The 21,769-nt window shown below is 47.3% G+C and overlaps 1 protein-coding gene across 1 annotated transcript in view; it reads left to right on the top strand.

Annotated features, from left to right (window-relative positions):
- Positions 1–21,769, top strand: part of LOC309547984 (transient receptor potential cation channel subfamily V member 1-like) — a 278,758-nt gene that overhangs the window by 15,086 nt on the left and 241,903 nt on the right. The window contains exons 2-4 of the mRNA XM_082247975.1: positions 12,392–12,511; positions 19,342–19,419; positions 21,142–21,276. Of these exons, the coding sequence (XP_082104101.1) occupies positions 12,392–12,511; positions 19,342–19,419; positions 21,142–21,276 (333 nt within the window). The remainder of the gene's footprint in view (positions 1–12,391; positions 12,512–19,341; positions 19,420–21,141; positions 21,277–21,769) is intronic.

Here is a 21,769-nt window from a genome sequence, read left to right as displayed (position 1 = left end):
GCTAAAATGGGGCCTGTGGGTGGCTGGCTGGTACAGGGCCTGTGGGTGGCTGGCTGGTACAGGGCCTGTGCATGTGGGTGGGTGTAATGGCTGTGATGCACTCCCGCGAGACTAGTCCCAACTCCAGATGAGGCTGTCCAAGGTGAGGGAGGTGGCCTAAGAAGGCAGAATGTCACAAAATATCGGCCAGTTCCGGGGCCGATACCGATAAATTGGGGGAAAGTGCACATCGGCCACCGATATATCAGCCTTGCCGATAATCGGTCTATCCCGAATTTAAAGTGCAGACTTTCAGATTTAACTCAAGGGGTTGAACATAATATCAAGTACCACCATTTTTTTTTCTCTCTATCATTCAAGGACAGACACAGCTCCTTATCATCATGACTCATAGGGGTTTTGCTCCTCCTCCTAGGAATGGGCACTAGGCAGGAAAAAACTTAACCATGCCTATGGGGGCTGTCCCTGCAGGCAGAACTCCTCAGACTCTGCTATCATCAGTTTGTTCTGCCTTGTGTTAGGAATAGGACCTAGCTTTCTGCTGGGACTTCGGTCTTAGCTGTAACATGGAAAGTTTGCGATTTTGATTTTTTTAACTACTTTAGTTCCTGAGATCCAAGATCCAGAGGAACTACAAGCAACAGCCAGCTCGGTTTCGCAATGGATAATCTAGATCTGTGTTTCTCAACTCCAGCCCTCATGGCACACTAACAGGCCAGGTTTGCAAGAAAACTGAAATACATCAGATGATATAATTTGCTGCTCAGTGATTGCAGTATTCTAGTCTGCATCTGCCCAAGGTAATACTTAAAATCTGGCCTGTTAATGTGACCGGCGTAGAGAAACACTGATCTAGATCCTTAAGGTCTCCCAGCCTGGCCAGCGAGCGTGGGCAGGTTATAGTCCAGAACAGTGCCCCGATGCATGGGGACGAGCCTGCGAGTGGACAGCCTCGCTGTGACGCGTCGACCTGGAACACCCTGAGTCAAAGCTTCCCCTTGGCTGGCAGCACCCCCATCCCGGGTGGGAGATATTTTTCAGAGTGGCGCCCACCTGGTACCGTGGTAGGGTGAGTAAAATCGTCCCCCCAAACACCCTTGGCTGTCGTGGGGCAGGCGTAGGCCCCTCCCTGGAATGGTCGGACCTTAGGGGTTCCCTGGCACCCTGGAGGACTAATCTGGTGTACCCCTTGGCATTCCCCCCTACCCCCAGCTGGTTTTACCTTGGGGGCCGCCATTTTGCTGTGGTTCATGATCTATGTTTTTCCATTAGTTTGCATGGGAAGCCATTTTCTATACCCCCCCCCCCCCCATTGAGAATGTATGAGCGGCTATTTTCTTAAGGTCACATTCTGACGGTGAATAGGACCGGTCCTCAGCCGCTGCGCGGGAACACGCATTGGTGGAATCCCTGTTAGTTTCTGTGCGGGAAACCCTGAAATTGGCTGATGAACTTACAGCGTCAGATACGCAGGTGTCTTTTGGTTCCCGCAAATCCCATAAATCGGGCAAGGTATTCCCTTGTCCAGAATTGTTTCATACTATTGTAGATGAACAATGGCGACGCATTAAGCACATGTTGGTGGTGCCTAAGCGTTTTGCCCGCCATTATTCTTTTGCGGAGGCGGTGTCCAATAGGTGGACTGTACCACCGAAAGTGGATTCTCTGGTGGCCAGGTTGAATAAAGCGACTCTGGTACTGGTGGAAGAATCTCCAACCTTTCCGGATCCTGTGGATAGATGGGTGGAATCCTTGTCCCACCTTTAACATGTGACCTGCTACTACATGTAAAAGGCTACCTTTGTGAATGTTTTAGTAGCGCAGACTGCTGCTGAATGGGTGAAGTTACTGAAAAGTAACTTGGAAACTGCACGGCTCCCCCCTGCAGTACTGGAACTAATAAATCAGTTGACCCAAGCCCTGGTGTTCATGTGTGATACGTCCCTGGACTCAGCTTAGTTGGTGGCCAGGACTTTAGCAGTGGGGATTGCTATTAGGCGCATGGTGTGGCTAAAATGCTGGTCGGCTGACCAGGCATTTAAGAAGGCTGTGACTGATCTTCCTTTTACAGGGGAGAGGCTGTTTGGATCCTCTTTGGATGAGTTGATCAAAGGTATCATGGGGGTAAGAGCACTAATCTGCCCCAATCCTCTAAGGGCAAGGCGCCGCGTACTAGGCGGGGGGCCTTTCTTTACTGCTTCTTTACTGTGCCTCTGGGTCGCAAGAAAAAGGTAAACCGTTAAGGTCTTCTGGGGGTTCCAAGAAGCCATGGTCGGGAAAATCTAAGTCCGGCCAATCTGAACCAGTAGACAAGTCCTCAGCTGCATGAAAGGGGCGCCCTCTCCCGAGTCTGGGGGGGGGGGTGGACATCCTCGATTCTTTCAGGAACCTTGGGCCTCCTTGACTCAGGACAAATGGGTTCACAAACTGATCCGATTAGGATACAAGATCGAATTCTGGTCTCGTCCGTCGGACAGGTTCTTCCCGTCCAATCATCACTTATCCCCTGTCCGGTTAAAGGACTTGTGAGGGACGGTACACGACTTGCTGTCGCAAGGAGTGATTGTGCCGGTTCCCGCTCAGAAACCTTTTCAGGGGTTTTATTCAAACCAATTAACCGTGCCCAGAAAAGAAGGCAAGGTGCGTCCCATCCTGGATCTCAAGGCCTTGAACAACTTAGTGCGGGTACAGAGGTTTTGGATGGAGTCCGCATGGTAGTAGTGCTCTGCATTAAGGAGATTTCTTAGCCTCCATAGATATCAAGGACGCAAATCTACACATCCCTATCTACGCTGGATACCAGCGGTTTCTTCGCTTCGTGGTAGCAGAGGAGCATTATCAATTTGTGATGTTAATTAAAAAAGAATAGCGCGTACATGCAAAAGAAATGACTATCAAATATGGAGACAATCCATAAATAAAAATGGGGATTTAGTCCCACCATATGGCCATATCGTGCTCAAGCCCACCACTGCGTCAAAGTACCCCATTATCAGTGCGCCCTACACTATCCATAAAAAAAGGGGTGAATCCAGCCTCTCTAACCCTTGGAGACCATACTCCTTGCTGGGTGAGATGTGCTAATGCACTACAAAGGACTCCTCCTATATCTACTTGATAGTGGACACTGATAGAGTACAGGTGTGTGTGGGGGGTGGGATGCTCAACCGCAGAAGTCTGGTCAGACCGAATACATAATAAACAAGCAAAAAATTGGGGGAGCAAACCCTGAACATGTATATCTAAAGCCGGTGCAGCTATGGACCAAGCAACATGTATATTAAAAAAGAATAGCACACACATGCAAAAGAAATGACTATCAAATATGGAGACAATCCATAAATAAAAATGGGGATTTAGTCCCACCATATGGCCATATCGTGCTCAAGCCCACCACTGCGTCAAAGTACCCCATTATCAGTGGGTCCTACACTATCCATCCATGTTTCCAAAGTACTAGCACCAGTATTAGCACTACTGCGCTGGCGGGGGATTGCGGTACTGGAGTACCTGGACGATCTCCTGTTGAGAGCGGACTCTCATTCAGCCTTGTTTGGGGATCTGACATACAGAACTCTTCAGCAGTTCGGTTGGAACATCAGGGCAAGTCCTTCCTTCCGTTGGACGGGGTTAACCCCGGACGCCTGGACGATGGAACAGTCAAAACTTCCGATAAATGTTTTGAAGCTCAGAGCGATAAACCTTTGTCTGAGTCATTGGACGACTCGTCTGCAAGGTTGTCTGGTTTGGATTCAATCAGAAAATGCCACGGCTGTGGCTTACATCAATCACCAGGGGGGCATCAACAGTGTCTTGGCGGCCAAGGAGGTGGCCGAGAATCTGGCCTGGGCGGAAAGCTTTGTTCCAGCCCTCTCTGCTGTACACATCCCAGGTGTTGGATCGACGGGAGTGGTCCCTAAACCCGGAGGTGTTTTGCCTCCTGTGTGCAGTGGGAGACTCCCGAGGTCGATCGGTTTGCCTCTCGCCTCAACAAGAACGTGCAGAGATTCGTAGCCAGGTCTCGAGATCCTCTGGCTGACGCCACAGCTGCACTGGTGGCTCCTTGGGGTCGGTATCAGCTGATTAATGCATTTCCCCCCAAACTCCTGCTGAGGCTTTTGCGCAGGATCTCGTAAGGGATTGGCTGCCTCTGCTGCGACCATTTCCAGATGGATTAGGCAGACAGTGGTACAGGCCTATTCACTGGGGGTCAGGTTCCTCATTTCCCAGTGAAGGCTCATTCTACGAGAGCGATGAGTGCCTCTTGGGGTTATCGCCATCAGGCTTCGGTGCCACAAGTTTGCAAGGCGGCAACTTTGTCGTCTGTGCATGCGTTCACAAAATTCTACAAGGTAGATGTGTTGGCATCCGCGGATGCTTCTTTTGGCCGCAAGGTTTTGCAGGCTGCAGTTTAAAAGAGAACTCTGTTTAGATTCTCTTTGAGGATTCAACTTTTTTCCGGGGAGCTCCAGTTGTTCCCGGTTGGCTAAGTTTAGCCATTGGGGACTTGCGTTTTTGTTTCTGCATTGTTTCCCATCTATCATGATTATACTGCTTTGGGACATCCCTATGAGTCATGAAGATGCGCTGCTTCTGTCGAACGATAGAGAAAAGCTCTATTTGTGGGGAAAAAAAGCTCACCTATTTTGTGTACAGTGTCGCACAACCGCGCAATTGTCCGTTAAAATAACGCAGTGCCGAATCGCAAAATAGGGCCTGGTCTTTAAGGGGGCAAATGCTTCAGGTCTTAAAGTGGTTAAGGAATTTGGGACTGCTCATGGGTGTAGCCAGAATTTTTTTCTGACTAGTGTCCTACCCCTGCAGAAGGCAGTAAAACCCAATGGGTATGAATACCAGGAGCTGTCTGTCAATGAACATCAGAAAAATGGATTTTAAGTGAAAAATCCCATTTTTCTTGGTAACTAAAATGCTACAAAATTTCCAGTGGAATGTGGGCCTAGGGGTGTGTGACATGCAGCGTGCATAATATGCATGCATGACAATGACTGCCAGGTCTTATTTGTTTAGCTGGGCATTTTCTTGTCTGCCATGTTTGTCTTCCTGTTTCTGCTTGCTGCAGCTTTAACTTTTTTTTTTATTCTGGTGCAACCTTTGTCTTTCTCTTTCTCTCTTTCTCTCTCTCTCCTTTTTTTTTTTTTTTTTCTCGATATGGTTTTACAGCTAGATGATATTGGATTCTAATAAACCTCATGGGGAAAGGGGTGTGCTATAGCCATAGCAGTGACAATGTGGTCATAATGTTGGGGCCAGATTTGTTTTCATGAAATTATTGCTTTAATTGAACATACACTTCATCTACATGCACTTTATTGTCAAAAGTATTAGGACACCGCCTTTACACACACACACAAACTTTTTATTAGCATTCCAGTCTTAGTCTGTAGAGTTCAATATTGAGTTGGCCCACCCTTTGCAGCTATACCAGCTTCAACTCTTCTGGGAAGGCTGTACACAAGGTTTAGGAGTGTGTCCATGGGAATATTTGGCCATTCTTCCAGAAGCCCATTTGTGAGGTTAGGCACTGATGTTGGAGAGCAGGCCTGGCTCGCAGTCCCCACTCTAATTCATCCCTTGTTAAAGAGTTTTGTTGGAACATATTAGGACAAAGAGAATGAAGCTCTACAAATCGCAGGCTAATTGGTAGCCAGAACTTGCAATGAGTAACGAAATAAAACCATTTATGTATATATAGGGTTGCTGGAGTAACCATTTACCAAGAGTAATGGCCTAGGGTACATAGCTCAGACAGGTTAGTTCTCGTAGAGAAGTCACTAGTAGATTTGCGAGAAAAGCAATATGTCATCAACGAAGCAAAGCAATAGGGGACCTCTAGGCGGTATGACTAATAGACCAGATTAGGTTAACAAAGTACATGTACTGTATGGAGGCATGATTTGTTACTAGTTATGAACTGATATATACTGGCAGGTGCTGTTGAAGTTCTGAACTGTTGGTTTATAGAGCAGACACAGACGAAGCAAAGTTGATCGGCTACATCGGAAGTTGTTGCCGCAGGGGAGAAAAATAAACAAATCGGTGTCCTATGAGGCGGGGGGAGCTTCATAACCATAGGGAGGGAAGGGGACAAGAGAAGAAAGGGGAAAAAGAAGAAAAGGAGTCCACAAAGTTGACCTGAGTGCCAGCGAGAGGTGTAAAAATGACGATGTCATGTCAGCTGCCACGGCAAGAGGATGGTGTGGTCAAAAGTCGGTGGCAAGTAGTGTGCTACCCAGAGATGCCATATTTTGTCAAATTTGAAAAACCTGATCTTTTTCTTTTGCTGCCATCTTGGCGTGTATCACCCTGTGCTTTACCTAAGCTAAAACTAAATAGGGGGATTTCTATGCTTTCGCTATAGTTTGTTTAGCAGCTGTAAGGCGTTGGACAAGAAGCTTGAATTGGGTATGTGATAAGCAGTCAGGTCTCAGTAAGAAGTGCGATAGTTGGGTCTGGCTGCACTGATGTTTCAAACATTCCTTTCTAATTAATCCCAAAGGTGTTCTATCGGGTTGAAGTCAGGACTCCACCCCAAACTTGCTCATCCATGTTTTTATGGACCTTGCTTTGTGCACTGGTGCACAGTCATGTTGGAACAGGAAGGGGCCATCCCCAAATGATTTGGACTAGTGCACAAAGCAAGTTCCATAAAGACATGGATAAGCGAGTTTGGGGTGGAGGAACTTAGACTTGCCTGACCTCAACCTGATAGAACACCTTTTGGATGAATTGGAGGGGAGATGGCCTTCTCATCCAACATCAGTGCCTGACCTCACATATGCACTTCTGGAAGACTGGTCAAACATTCTCATAGGCCAGGGATCCTCATACTTCGGCCCTCCAGCTGTTGCGGAACTACACATCTCATGAGGCATTGGAAAGTTCTGACATTCAGACATGACTAAGCATGATTGGAATTGTAGTTCCTAAACAACGGGAAGGTCATAGTTTAAAGACCCCTGTCATAGACCCACTCCTAAACCTTGTGGACAGCCTTCACAGAAGAGTTGAAGCTGTTAAAGCTGCAAAGGATGGGCCAACTCGATATTGAACCCTACGGACTAAAGTGGGGTACACATTAGTAGAAAATCTGCCGAAAATTCCCATCCGAGGTAAAATCGTACGATTTTCGGTTAGTGTGTACACAACTTTCAGCAGCCGATGCCGACGTTTTCAACGAAGAAAAACAGGGACAAACGCCAAAATTTTATCGTCCATCCCCAGACAACCAATTTCCGTTTAATGTGTATGCAGTACGTCCGTGAAAAATCGGATACGAAAGACTGCGCATGATCTGAAGTTGCTGACAACCCGAAAGTCTAGGAACAAATGTCCCAAAAAAAAAAAAAAAAAAATTGGACGAGAAACTTCGTGAACATTTATGCACTGTCAACTAAAAACGGTTATGAACGCTGAGCATGAGAGAGAAAAGTCTGAGGATATTTCGTCCGATTTCCGTCAAGTGTGTACGGGCCTTATGCCCCGTACACACGTGCAGATTATCTGAAGACTTTTGTCTGTAGACTTACCAAAACCATATAATATGAGGTCAAACCTAAACACTTTCAATTTGTATGCAATCCGGCAGGCCCTTGCACTACATAGAAAAGGTAAATCTGAAGACAAAAGTCTTCAGATAATCTGCACGTGTGTACGGGGCATTAGACTCCATGTACACGGGACGCTGGAAATGGCCGTTCAGGAGCAGTTGGGTGTTTTTTTTTTTTTAGAAGCCCCTGAACGCAGCTCCATGTTATCTTATCTGTCCATGTACACATGGTCGTTTACAGTCATTTGCAGGCAGTTGCGTTCAGGGACTTTTTTTAGAATGCAATTATTTGCGTTCGAACGTGTGTTTCCCGGCGTTTCAAACGCAGAAACGCGGCCGAACGTGATGAACCTACGTTCAGCCACGTTATAAGTTTTTTTTTTTTTTTTTTTCTTCCATTAAAAGTCAATGGTTCCCTATGGGAGCCTATTGATTTGAATGGAAGTCGCACCGCAAGTCGACCTGCACTGTGAGAATCTTGAGGGGGAACTCCACGCCAAAAATGGGGAAAAAAACTGCGTGGGGGTCCCCCCCAGGTTCCAAACCAGGCCCTTCGGGTCTGGTATGGAATTTTGAGGGTAGCCCCACGCCGAAAAAACAGCGTGGGGTCCGCCCCAAAATCCATACCAGACCCTTATCCGAGCATGCAGGCCAGGAAAGGGGAGGGGACGAGCGAGCGGCCCCACCCCCCCCCCCCCTGGACCATACCAAGCCACATGCCCTCAACATGGGGGGGTGTTGGTGCTTTGGGGCAGGGGGAGCTCTCCCCCACCTCAAGGCACCTTGCCCCCATGTTGATGAGGACAAGGGCTTCATCCCCACAACCCTGGCCGGTGGTTGTGAGGGTCTGCGGGCAGGGGGCTCATCGGAATCTGGAAGCCCCCTTTAACAAGGGGGCCCCCCAGATCCCGGACCCCCTCCCTATGTGAATGGGTATGGGGTACACTGTACCCCTACTCATTCACCACATAAAAGGCAGTGTATGGAAATAACAACAGGAGACGTTTTGGAAAGTTTATTAAAAATCTTCATCCGGCTCTTCGTGTCTTCTCCTCACCGGGGGTCTTCTGCTCTTTTGCTGTCTGCTCCTCTCCGGGGTCTTCTGCTCTTTTGCTGTCTGCTCCTCTCCGGGGTCTTCTGCTCTTTTGCTGTCCGCCCTTCTGCTGTCCTCTCTTCTTTTCTTCTCCTCTCCGGTCTTCTGCTCTTTTGCTGTCGGCTCTTCTTCTTCCTCTGGTCCTCCTCCTCCGACGTGATTATGCCGGTCTCCTGTCTCTGCAGCTTATTATATAGCCATTAGGGGCATGGCCCCTGATGACGTCATCGGGAGGCCCCACCCCCTCATGTCACAGATTACGTCATCAGGGGCCACGCCCCTAATGGCTATATAATAAGCTGCAGAGACCGGAGACCGGCATAATCACCGGAGACGTCGGAGGAGGAGGACCGACAGCAAAAGAGCAGAAGACCGGAGAGGAGAAGAAAAGAAGCGAGGACAGCAGAAGGGCGGACAGCAAAAGAGCAGAAGACCCCCGGAGAGGAGAAGACATGAAGAGCCGGATGAAGATTTTTAATAAACTTTCCAAAACGTCTCCTGTCGTTATTTCCATACACTGCCTTTTATGTGGTGAATGAGTAGGGGTACAGTGTACCCCATACCCATTCACATAGGGAGGGGGTCCGGGATCTGGGGGGCCCCCTTGTCAAAGGGGGCTTCCAGATTCCGATGAGCCCCCTGCCATCAGACCCCCCACAACCACCAGCCAGGGTTGTGGGGATGAGGCCCTTGTCCTCATCAACATGTATAGATAGATAGATAGATATATAATATTGTATTTTAGGTCACCAAAAATGGTGATATCGCCATTTTGCTAACAAGAGAAAAAGGTGCTGATAATGATGCCAATTTGCAGCAATTATACTGTGCTTATGTTTTGGTTTTTCATAGGTCATGTGACTCAAAAATGTAACGTGTGCGTTTTTAATGATGCATTTTTGCTTCATTTTCAGTGCATTTCAAAGAGGTGGTGCGTTTTTTTTTTTTAACTGACCAAAAATTCAGCTATAGTCATCCTAATTGCTAGCATGTTTGATAGCATGTGCCCCACTGGGGAACTAGAAGTCTCAGCGTTCCCTATAAGATCTTTCAGCCGCCATCAGACTGTGGCAGTCATGACACCAGCTTATTTTTTTAAAGTAATTTTATTCAGGCCGTCTTCTATTAAGTTTGAGTGCAGGTCCATTTTCTGCTCCTTTTTATGGCCATGAACCAGTAGACAAAGAATTATTCAGTACCAGAATGGTTTTGCACATCATTGATTTCCTTGGAGACCCGGGACAGCTCTACTTTTTGCTGTTTGTGATGATAGACATATTCTGCTTGCAAGATGTTTGCTTTTGGATCCAGTTGTAAAAAATATGGTCCATTAAAATGGTTCTAAAACCTGAGGGTCCGTTCACACATTTGCAAATCGAATGGGGGTTTCCCCGCATCCATTTTGCATAACAGGAGAGTGTGACCAGTTCTCAGTGGAGCCAGTTCACAGACCTCCGGAGGGAGCCGCGGTGCGCATTGAAAAAGGGTCCTGTGCGTCTTCTGGTCCAATTCGGGTGCAAATTCGGACACGATTTACACCTGAATCGGTGAACTGGGATGGACCGGACTCCATGCTGTGAGCCGTGGCATGTGTGAACGGAGCCTCGAGGTTTTTTACCTTTTTAATGCATTTTGTGTCAGAAGAGGAGAGGAGGAGCCAGAAGTGTCTGTGGGGGACCCGAGAAGAGGAGGATTGGGGCTGCTCTCTGCATTTCTATTGGACAGGGCAGATAACTATAGACATGTTTTAGTACTTAAAAAAAAAATACATCTAAGCTTTGACTTGTTGCTGTAACTTCAGATGGGGCATGCATTTAATAAATCTGCAGATATCATTTAAAACTTTACCTGCAATGAAGGCTTTTGTTTTTAAACACTTTGTTATAAGGTGACCGTTTTTGTCCAATATCCACCAATTGTGCTCCTGCATTGTCACCATGGATCATGGGATTTTGATTGGGACAAAAAGATGATGTACAGTCATATATAGGAGATTAGCAGAAATGTAATTGGTGGGGTGGGGGGGGGGGGGGGGCTATATTTTCTAAAGGACATGTTGTGTTTGATATTGATATCCCATTAAAGCATCCAATGAAACAAATTTTTTATTCAATTGATTTTGCACCTTTGCAGTGTGTAAAAGCAAACCTGTCAATGAATGTTACTTTATAGGATAAGTTCAGGTTAAAAAAGATAAATAAATGCAAATTTTTTTTTTCAGGTAAAAAAATAAAGTGAATTTTATTTATTTATTCTAAGGAGCATGCAGAGCATTGCACCGGCAATCAGCAGATCGCAGATGCAATGTCCAGCTCCTGCAGACTCTTAGCATAGCTGTACCTCGTATGGCCAGGCAGTTACCTGAGAGCAGGAAGATCAATGGACTTTGAGAGCGCTCACCAGCGACCTTGCAGCTCATTGAGAACTTCAAGCCATCAGCCACAATTGCTGACTGTACTTGTAGGGAATAATTCACAGGAAACTGTGAATGAATGGCGCAGCCGTGTGGGTGAAGCCCTGCATGGCTGCGCTGTTTTTAAATTTTGACAGCGGGTGAGGAGAGGATCCCCTCAATCAATGTCAAATTTAAAATCGGAGGGGGGCTACAGATGCTGTAACATGTTACACCCTAAAAATGGGTGGAACATGTTCGAAGGCTAGGTTCACACAAGTCTGGCTGCGGTTTGCAGCCCTGAGTCCACAGCAGTTTTGTTCACCGGTTCATGTGTGCATTTGTACTTGGGTGCTCACCTAAATCGAAGTCGCACAGGACCCTTTTAAAAAACAGACCACAGCCACCCCAGACGTGTGAACTGGCTCCATTGAAAGCCGGACTGGGTCCTATGTTAAGCGAATCAGATGCAGTTAAAAACGCATCTGATTCGCATATATGTGAACTGAGCCTAAAGGTAAACTTATGTTTTAAGGCAAACCCTTCATTTCCAAAGGGCTGCCAGCACACCTCAATCCATACTTGAACCCTTTTAGCAACACACCAATGGTAGTGTTACCATGCACTGCAGTGCACATGCCTTGCTTTATGTGCTGGTGACATTCAGAATGCTCTAATGCATGCAGGGTGAGTTGTGGTAACGCATAAATGCAATGGTGCTAAGCAGGCCTAAAGCTGACCATCCACTGAGCGAATTTGTCTGATTCCTGATCAATGGGTTGAAATCGGGGATCCTGGTTGGTTGCCTCCCACCCAACATTCCTTGATTTAAAAAAAATAAATATAGCCAGATGGAAAATTGTCAGCCAAAAGGTGCCCGCAACCAATCTGTAAAATGTTTTACCCAAAATGTATCCAGTGTCTGTCTGAATAGTGGATTTTGTGTTATCACTTACTCTAAAGTCTATTGATTTGTCTATCTTCTGCCCATGGTGGCCAGGCAACATGAGTGTACCATGGTATAATTTATGGTTGTTCAGAGATTTGCCCCAGCTGCTGCTTAAAAAGATTTTTTACTACCGTCTGATGGGTAATGTTCTGCAAATTGTCTCATACCAGCTTTTTTTTTTTTTCCCCCTTCTCATTATGCCCACTGCAGAAGTTATGATCCCAACTGTGACTGTGTTCAGTTCATGGGGATTATTGTGCTATTCCAAAACTTAGATCAATGTACTTGTCCTTAGTCTCAGCAGTTAATGTGATGTAATATACAGTGGCTGTTTGGCATACAAAGTGAGCTTGTTACACTAACCATTCACATCTTTTCTCCTTTTTAAAGCAAAGAATTGAAATTCATAAGCTGCGACAGGGAGACAATCTGATCCTTGGCTTCAGTATTGGAGGTGGCATGGACCAAGATCCCGCTCAGAACCCATTTTCAGAGGATAAGACAGATAAGGTTGGAGCCTATTTTGCTGTATAAAATATCTTCTCCTGTTGTTTTTTCTGCATTTTTAAATGTATTTAATATTTGTTTCTTGTCCTAGGAATTGTACATGCCTGTCAGAATTTTTTCATTAAGTGTACTCTAATGTGATCTATATTAGCTCAGGTGCCCTTGGACAGGGTGACTACATTTGTGTTTTTTCTTTTAAATTTGTAAATCCTGCAAATAACTTCCTGTCCTGGGGTGGCTGCACTCACTAAGCCTTTGTGTCTATATGGAGGGGAGTCATGGTTGCCATCCAAGTTGGACATCAGAAATTAATTGTCCTTCCTGCTTTCATCTTTAATAGACGGTGGGAAGACTAGTAGTTTACAGAAGGAAGATGATTGATTGTGCTTTCAGTTGCATTTCTGACAAGATCGATAGGAGTTTTCTGTACTTTCTGAAGATTAATGCAGCCATCTCCATCGCATTTAAAAGAAGTGCAGGATATAAAACAAACATACTCGCCTAGATGGCTGCAGCATTGATCCGTAGATTCTGCAGCTGTCCTGCCAGCTATAAGACTGAGAACCGAAAGATTACATAACTGCTGATCTTCGGTGAGCAGAGAGCGATGCCTGTCAGTCACCGGCTCTCTGCTCTGTCCATCTAGCACGCACTGGAGTGTTGGGCTGTGAAGGGAGGGAGCGGCTGGCTCAGGCTCTGTGGCGATCTGACATTGTCAAGTTTCCCTGCAGAGTCAGGATTGGCTCTGTGATGTCAGCCGAAAGCAGGCTCTAGCCTTCTGTTGGCAGAAAGGATCACAGGAGTGCAAAACTAAGTGCAATCCTGTGACCCACAGGGGAAGTCTGGCCAAAAGAGCTTTGGCCATACAGTCTCCTTTTAGGGATGCATTTAAACCTGTTTTTGAAGAGCGAGTTTGAATAGTACCGATACTTGTGCTCAAGTACCTGCTGATATAAATTACCCATACCTTTTTTGCGGCACGATTTGAGCCCATCCGCAGTGACCAGAAGATTGATTGTGCAGGGGTAGAAGGTTGTACCTGGTGGGGGGCTGCTGCAGGGTGTCCCCACCACCCCGTCCTGTCTGGATCTTCCAGTCCTAAGGCCTGGTCCCCCCTATTCTGGGTCCCTGTATGCCTCGTGGTGCCACCATTTTGTTGCAGCCTGTGTGTCTATACACGGCGGCCATGTTTGTGTAGTCTGGCAGCCATTTTCTTGTGGTTTACCAATGCAAATAGCGGTGGCCATGACAGTGGAGCTGTGGGCAGCGTTTTCGGCGGTGGGAGCCCTCCCTTATCCCCTGGTGCTGACTCCTGGATCATTGAGCTTCCTGATCACCACGCGTGTAGTTCAGATTCTTCTGGTGGTTGCAGGTGCCTGTGTCGGCGGATGATGAGTCTGGTGGGGTCCTCTCCCTCTGAGGATCGCTCTGTGCCTTGTGCTTGGTGACTGGGTGGGGGTTGTCCCTTAGTGTGTTTTGTCGGGTCCCCCTGGTGACTTATGAAGTCTTTTGGAGCACGTTTCCCCACCTGATTCCCTCTCTGAGGCTGCGGGGCACTCCGGGTCCCAACCATCCATCCATCCATTGACGGCGGTCTTGGAGTCCCTTGTGTCCCGGGTGGAGGTGGCATGCGGGCGACTGGCTAGCAAAACTCACCCCCCGCTATCCCCTGCCATATTGGTCTCATCAGATTCTGAATCTGATTCGGCCACTGCGGAAGTGGGCCACCCTGCTTGGTCTGCGACCATGCACCTGGAACCCTCTGATAGTGAGCATGATTCCTCCACGTCTGTGACCGCGCACGAAAAGGCACTGGTAGTTGCACTGATTGTATCTGTGCTTGAGACTCTGAGGATGAAGGACGCAGCTGAAGCTGCGACGAAGGCGCAGGTACCCTTTGGCACTCACATGTCACCCAGACCTGCAAATGTGTTTCCTTTCCCTGCCTACTTTGACAGAATTGTCGCTACAGAGTGGGGACAACCAAAGCGTCCCTGTGGGGTTCCTAAGCGCTTTATTAGGCGTTACCCTTATGAGGAGTCCCTCTTTAAGAAGTGGACTGTGCCACCGGTGGTGGACCCTCCGGTTTCCTGATTAAACAAGGCAACCATGATTCCGGTGGATGAGTCCCCGGCTTTTAAGGATCCGGCTGACCAGAAGGTGGAGGCTGTGGCCCGCATAATGTACACCTTAGCTGGTTCAGAAATGAGGCCAGTATTTACCATTGCACTACTGTCACAAATTCTGACCGAGTGGGCTAAGCTTCTATGTTATGGCCTGGAGGGAGAACAGCTCGCTCCTGCCTTTGCTGAGCTGGTGGACCAGCTGGTCTAGAGGCTGCAGTTTATTTGTAATGCTTCTTTGGATGCGGCTCCCCTGATGGCTCATTTCTGTTTTGGTGGTGGTTTTTCAGTGTGTCTTTTGGTGGTCCTTTCGGTGTGTCTTTTGGCTCCAATTCTGGTCTGTGGACCAGACTTCTAAAAAGGCCTTGACTGATCTTCCCTTTCAAGGAGATCGTTTGTTTGGAGCTACCCTGGATGACATCATTAGAGGTCTCACAGGGGGGAAGAGAACCTTTTCTTCCACAGGCTACTAAGGGCAAGGAACCTTATTGTGGACATGGACCTTCCTTCTCGTCTCATAAGAAGTTTTTTCATCCCTCGGGGTCGACTGACAAGGACTCAAAGCCCTTTCAGGGCCTCCTCTAGTGGATCCAAAACTATCCTGGTCTGGCAAGCCGAGAGCGGGCTTCTCCAGACCCGCAGACAAGGCTCCTTCTGCATGAAGGTGCGCCCTCGCCTGTATTGGGCATGGGGGTACGTCTTCGCTGGTTTCTGGACCCGTGGACTTCCCTGGTGCAAGACAAGTGGATCCACAAAGTTATTCAGTCCGGCTAGAAGATCTAGTTTCGCTCTTGTCCTCCCGCAAGGTTATTTCTTCCTACCTGCGCCTGTCCCCAGACCGGTTACAGGGTCTGTATGGGGCGGTATAAGGCCTGTTTCTTCAAGTGGTGATTGTCCCGGTTCCGACTTTGGAACGTTTTCAGGGTTTACTCAAACCTGTTCACGGTCCCCTGGAAGATAGGCAAAGTGCATCCAATCCTGGACCTCAAGGCGCTCAGCTGCTTTGTGCGGGTACAGAATTTCAGAATGGAGTCCATTCGAACAATGGTGACATCCCTGCATCGGGGGGATTTCCTCGCCTCTATAGATATCAAGGATTTTTATCTTCACATTCCAATATGTGCCAGTCACCAGCGTTTTCCCTGCTTTGCTGTGGTAGAGGAGCATTATCAGTTTGTGGCATTGCCCTTTGATCTCGCCTCCGCTCCTGAGGTCTTCACAAAAGTGTTGGCTCCGGTGCTAGCCTTGCTACGCCAATGGGTGATCGTAGTACTGGGCTACTTGGACGACCTCCTTTCTTCTGCGAGCGGAGTCTTCCTCTGATCTGGTGGAGAACCTGGAGATTACAATATGAAATCTGCAGGAGTTCAGCTGGATTCTAAATTTTCAGAAGTCTGCCCTGGTTCCATCCACAAAGCTGGACTATTTGGGATGAACTCTGGACTTAGCCGTAGCCAGAGTGCTCCTTCCTCTGGACAAACTCCAGAAATTGCAGGCTGCAATTCAACTCCTGCTGTCCAACAAATGGTGAACCCCTTGGACTTGCAAGCGGGTGCTGGGCCTGATTGTATCTACCTTTTTTTGAGGCAGTTCCCTTTGCACAGTTCCATACGAGGTCCCTGCAAAGGGAGATTCTGTCCAAATGGGACAAGACTCCGCCTTCTCTGGACAATCGGATCCGGCTGAGTCGGGGAACAAAGGAATCCCTGATATGGTAGCTTTGCTCTCCGGCATTTCGGCTGGGAAAATCCTTCCTCCCCTTGTATTGGACAGTGGTCACCACGAATGCCAGCCTGTCTGGCTGGAGAGGCATCCCAGCAAGCATTCTGCTGAGGGGATCTGCACGAATGAAGAGACCAGACTACCGATTTTAATGTCTTCAGGTATGCCCAGTAAGCATTCAATTGGACAATGCCACGGCTATGGCTTATGTCAATCACCAAGGGGGCATAAGGAGTGCCCTGATGGCTCTGTAGGTAGCCGGCATTCTAAGGTGGGCAGAACCGTTCGTTCCAGCCCTCTCCGCTATACACATTCCTGGGGTGGAAAATTGGCAGGCGGATTACCTCAGGCGTTGGACCAAAAGGATTGGTCCCTTCATCCGGAGTTGTTTCATCAGCTGTGTCTCCAGTGGGGCCCCCCGGAAGTGGATCTGTTGGTGTCTCCGCTCAACAGAAAGGTGCAGAGGTTTGTGGCTCTGTCAAGGGATCCTCTGGAAGATGCCACAGAGGCGCTATTGGCCCAGTGTGGGGTCATTATCGTCTGATCTATTTAGGGCTGCACGATATTGGGGAAAAAAGTATATTGCGATATTTTGTTTTTAACGATATATATTGCGATATTTCTCCCAGACAGTCCCTGGAGGAGGGATCAGTTAGCAGAGCTCCGCTTTCTGCCAGGGGATCCACCACACTCGTAGAACTTCTCCCGCCCGGACAGTCCGAGCCTTGTGTCGGAGCCAGAGTGTAGAGGAAGCGGGCTGAGTGAAGTGTTGGTAGCAGCCTTTTGTCCCACGGTGCTCCTCCGCCATGCTCCGGACGTCTCTCCCCCCTCTCCTGCTGCAAACACTGTAGCCTCTCCACCGCCATGCAATCCGCCCCGCACTCCAGCCCTCCCAGCTCTGCCTTAGTCAACAGCCGACCATTGCTCCGCCCATTGGCTCTCCATTGAATCTATTTACAAAACATTACAGCCTGATCCCGCCCCCAATGCAGCCAGGAGAGACAATGGGCGGAGTAATGGTCGGCTGGATACTAGAGGCAGAGCTGGGAGGGAAGTGTGGGACGGATGTAATCACTGCGAGTCCTCCTCCTCCCCCCGAGTCCCGACTCCTCCCTGCCTAATGCCCGAATATCGTGTCTTCGGCGATATGAATATCGCCCATGCCTGCAGAACGATAGTCGATATCACATCGACTATCGTTCAGCCCTAGATCTATTCCTTCTCTCCTCTCAAGCTTCTGCCCAGACTTCTACGCAGGATTGAGGCAGAACTGATTCCGGTCATTTTAGTGACACCAGACTGGCCTCGCTGACTTTCCTTGAAAGCTTCCTCTCAGGGAGCATCTTGCTTTAACAGGAACGCCAGGTGCTAAAGGAAAGAGGTTTGTCTGAGTCAATGATTCCTACATTGTTAAAAGCTAGGAAATCTAACTCTAGGAAGATCTACCATCGTACGTGGAAGACGTACATTGTGTGGTGTGAGTCTCTTGGGGTTCATCCTCGCTCCTTCTCGGTGGCTTGTTTCTTAACCTTCCTTCAACGGAGGGTTGCACAGAATTTGACCTTGAGTACCATCAAATGGCAGGTCTCGGCCTTGGTGGTCTTTTTCCAACGACCTTTGGCCATACACTCCCTGGTGCGTACCTTTCTTCGTTATGTCTGACATTTGGTTCCTCCAGTGCGGGCTCTATTGCTGCCTTGGAATCTTAATTTGATGCTTTCAGCTCTACAGAAGCCTCTCTTTGAAAAAATTCAGGAGATTCCCCTGCTTATGCTGTCCCAGAAGGTGGCCTTTTTGGTGGCTATCACTTTTGCGCGCAGGTTGTCTGAACTGGCGGCGTTATCCTGTCGCTCACCTTATTTGGTGATTCACAAGGATAAGGTGGTGCTTCGGCCCTGTCCGTCATTCCTTCGTAAGGTGGTAGTTTCATTTGAATGAAGACATTGTGTTGCCTTCTGTGTCCCATTTCTAAACATCCAAAGGAAATTGCCTTGCATGGCTTGGGTGTACCTGGCAGCTACGGAGTCTCCTCAGGATGTCAGACTCTTTTTGTGCTCCTGGGTGAACCTCCAAAGGGTTTTCTGCTTCCTCTGCGACCAGTTCCAGATGGATCAGACAGACTGTGGTTCAGGCCTATTGCATCACGGGTCAGGTTCCTCCTTTCTCTGTCAAGGAGCACTCTACTAGGGCGCTTAGTGCCTCCTGGGCCTTCCGTCATCAGGCATCAGTGACGCAGGTTTGCAAGGCGGCCACCTGGTCATCAGTACACACTTTTACAAAGTTGATGTGTTGGCATCTGCGGATGCTTCCATATCTTCCTCTGAAGAGTCTGTGTTGATGTGCTTTTGTTAGCTTCAAACAGGTCTTTACACTTTTAAGCAGGCAAAATACAGTCCTAATGTCCATAATCGCTAATCCCTGATGTATGAAAGGACAGGCGGGTGAATGAATGGTCCGCTTCCTCCATTCACAGATTGCATTTTATTCATAGAAGCAGTAGTACAGCTTCTGTGAATAGAGGTGGTGGGCAGAAAGGGTGGACATTAATAGGAAGAAATTTGCACGATTACCCCATCAACACCGAATCCCTCCTGCCGAGCAATTGTCTGACATCCCCACCGGGAAAAGAAAGTGATTATTGCTAGCAGCTATAGCAGCCGCTAGGAATAACCGCAAGTGAATCCATCTGGCTGGTTGTACCCAAGTTGATCGATCGATCAACTGGGTACATTCAGCCTGCCCACACACGGTTCAAATCTCAGTCGGTTCCTGCTAAACCGGCCGAGATTTGAACTGTCTATGGTCGGCGTAAGCTTTAAACTTAAACCTGTGCTTTTGGGTGATCCAAAGTGGTGTGGTATTAGTATCCATTGTGGGTGTCGCTTATTTATAAAAGTGGTGGCTTTGAGTCAGAATTGGTGTTTTAATTTTTCCCAATTTTATTTGCATGATACACAATTACACTATACTAACCTCTTCTATTTACAGGGTATCTATGTCACAAGGGTGACTGAAGGAGGACCTGCTGAGATAGCGGGCCTTCAGGCTGGAGACAAAATAATGCAGGTACATCACTGTTTTTCTCCTACTTTCTCGTGTGTGTGTGTGTGTGTGTGTGTGTGTGTGTATACACTGCTCAAAACATTAAAGGATAACTTTAGATCTCAATGGGGAAAATGATCATGCTGGATATTTATACTGCTATGGAATGGGTAATGTGTTAGGAACAAAAGGATGCCACATTATTTGAGGAAATGAAAATTCTCACCCTACAGAGGGCTGAATTCAAAGACACTCTTGAAAATCAAAGTGAAAAGATTATGCAGCAGGCTAGTCCATTTTGCTGAAATTTCATTGCAGCAACTCAAAATGGTACTCAGTGGTACCATGTGCTTGTATGCATGCCTGACAACATTGGGGCATGCTCCTAATGAGACGACGGATGGTGTCCTGGGGTAATTCCTTCTTGATCGGGACCAGGGCATCACTGAGCTCCTTAACAGACTGAGGTTCAACCTGGCGGTGTTGGATGGACCGAAACATGATGTCCTAGAGGTGTTTTATGAGAGTTTGGTTAGGTGAGCATGGGGGCCATGGTATTCCTTCAGTAACTGGCTGCATGCTCTCACCACATCAGGCATTGTCGTGCACCAGAAGGAACCCAGGACTAGGGCTGAACGATAGTCAATGTGATATCGACTATCGTGCTGTGGGCGTGGACGATTGTCACATCGCCGAAGATACGATGTAAGGCATATGCATTAGGCAGGGAGAAGTCGGGATGACTCAGTGTTTGTAGCAGAACACAGCCCGACATCCATCCCACACATTCAGTCTGCCTGCCTGCAGCTAGCCTAGTTCTCCAGCTGATGGTAATATGATCCTAGAGTGAGGAGCTCAGCTCCTCCCTGTAACCAATCAGCGGCTCCCAGCACACTGACACTGAAGAACTGGAAACAAGCTTGTATTTTAACAGTTCAGAGTGAAGAGTCGAGTCAGTATGTGTGAGACTGGACGGATGTCATGTCAGGCTGTGTTCTTCTACCTCCTGCCACCACTGAGTCCCGACTGTGCCTAATCCACACTGACTGTCACTGTCAATCCCTACAATAACATTAACCCTGGCCTGCCCTGGCTGTATGGTGCAATCTGCAATTACAATCAGAAGAAGGCTGCGCTGCTGCAATACTTCCATGATTTCCTCTCAATATCGTTGAAAAAAAAATATTGCAATGTACTTTTTTTCCAATATCGTGCAGCCCTACCCAGGACCCACTGCACCAGCGTAGGGTCTGACAATGGGTCCAAGGATTTCATCCCAATACCTAATGGCAGTCAGGGTGCCATTGTCTAGCGTGTGTGTGTGTATATATACACGACCAGGTTGCTGCAATGAAATTTCAGCAAAATGGACTTGCCTGCTGCATAATTGTTTTCATATAACGCACTTCTGAACTCAGCAGTGTGTTTTAAACATGAGTTGCAGTGTAATGTATACATCCATTATGAGGGCTTGTCTGATACATTTTATGGAGGTGAGAGAAGGTCATTTTAAAGTAGAATTCCAGTAATAACTAGTTATACCTAAACTGTCACCTTCCAGGAAATATCATTCTACTGTATACTGTAAAAATATGTAACACTATATATGGCATCTAATCTCTAATATTTAAATTCTTATCAGTACATAGTAATACGCTATATTATCCAGGGTGCTATTTCTTCCCGAACTGCTTAGTGTTTGTTTGTTCTTTACTCCATTTTTTTTTTTTTTTTTGTTTTCTTCAGGTAAATGGATGGGATATGACCATGGTAACACATGACCAGGCCAGAAAACGTCTCACCAAAAGGAATGAAGAAGTTGTTCGGCTTTTGGTCACCAGGAAGTCCCTGCAGGAGGCAGTCAGACAGTCTATGAGACAATAGAGATGTGCTCACCCTATTCAGCAATTCGGCCTTTACTAGAATACAGGTTTACCTGAAGGACCATCAGATACAACACAAGCGTTCTCACTAAACTACATCCACTGATCTCCATCAGCTAGTGACAACGATGGAGTGTCATGCGAACCGTATATCTTGTGTTAAGTTACTTATGGCCAATTTAATCTTTCACTTTTCTGTCTAGTAGTAGAGGTGGCAGAGCCTCCCTACTATTCCGAACACACACTTCCAGAATATTTCCCATGTATGTCTTTAAAAGTACACTAAATAATGTAATATAGAGAATTAAGATTGTAAAAAAATGTGGTAAATGGAATGGGTTATCAGCTTTGTTAGGGCGTTTTAGATTTGTGTATGTAGGGATCCAGAATTTGCTTTTGCACATATTTATCACTAACTTGTCTAGTTAGTCAACAGTGATGTTTTCTACTTTCAATGGCTGAGGATGATTGAAAACCCCATTGACAGTACT

Source organism: Pelophylax lessonae (assembly GCF_965119305.1).
Source record: "Pelophylax lessonae genome assembly, chromosome: 2".
NCBI classification, from domain to species: domain Eukaryota; kingdom Metazoa; phylum Chordata; class Amphibia; order Anura; family Ranidae; genus Pelophylax; species Pelophylax lessonae.
Note: the sequence above shows the minus strand (reverse complement) of the source record. Positions and strands in the feature narration are given on the sequence as shown.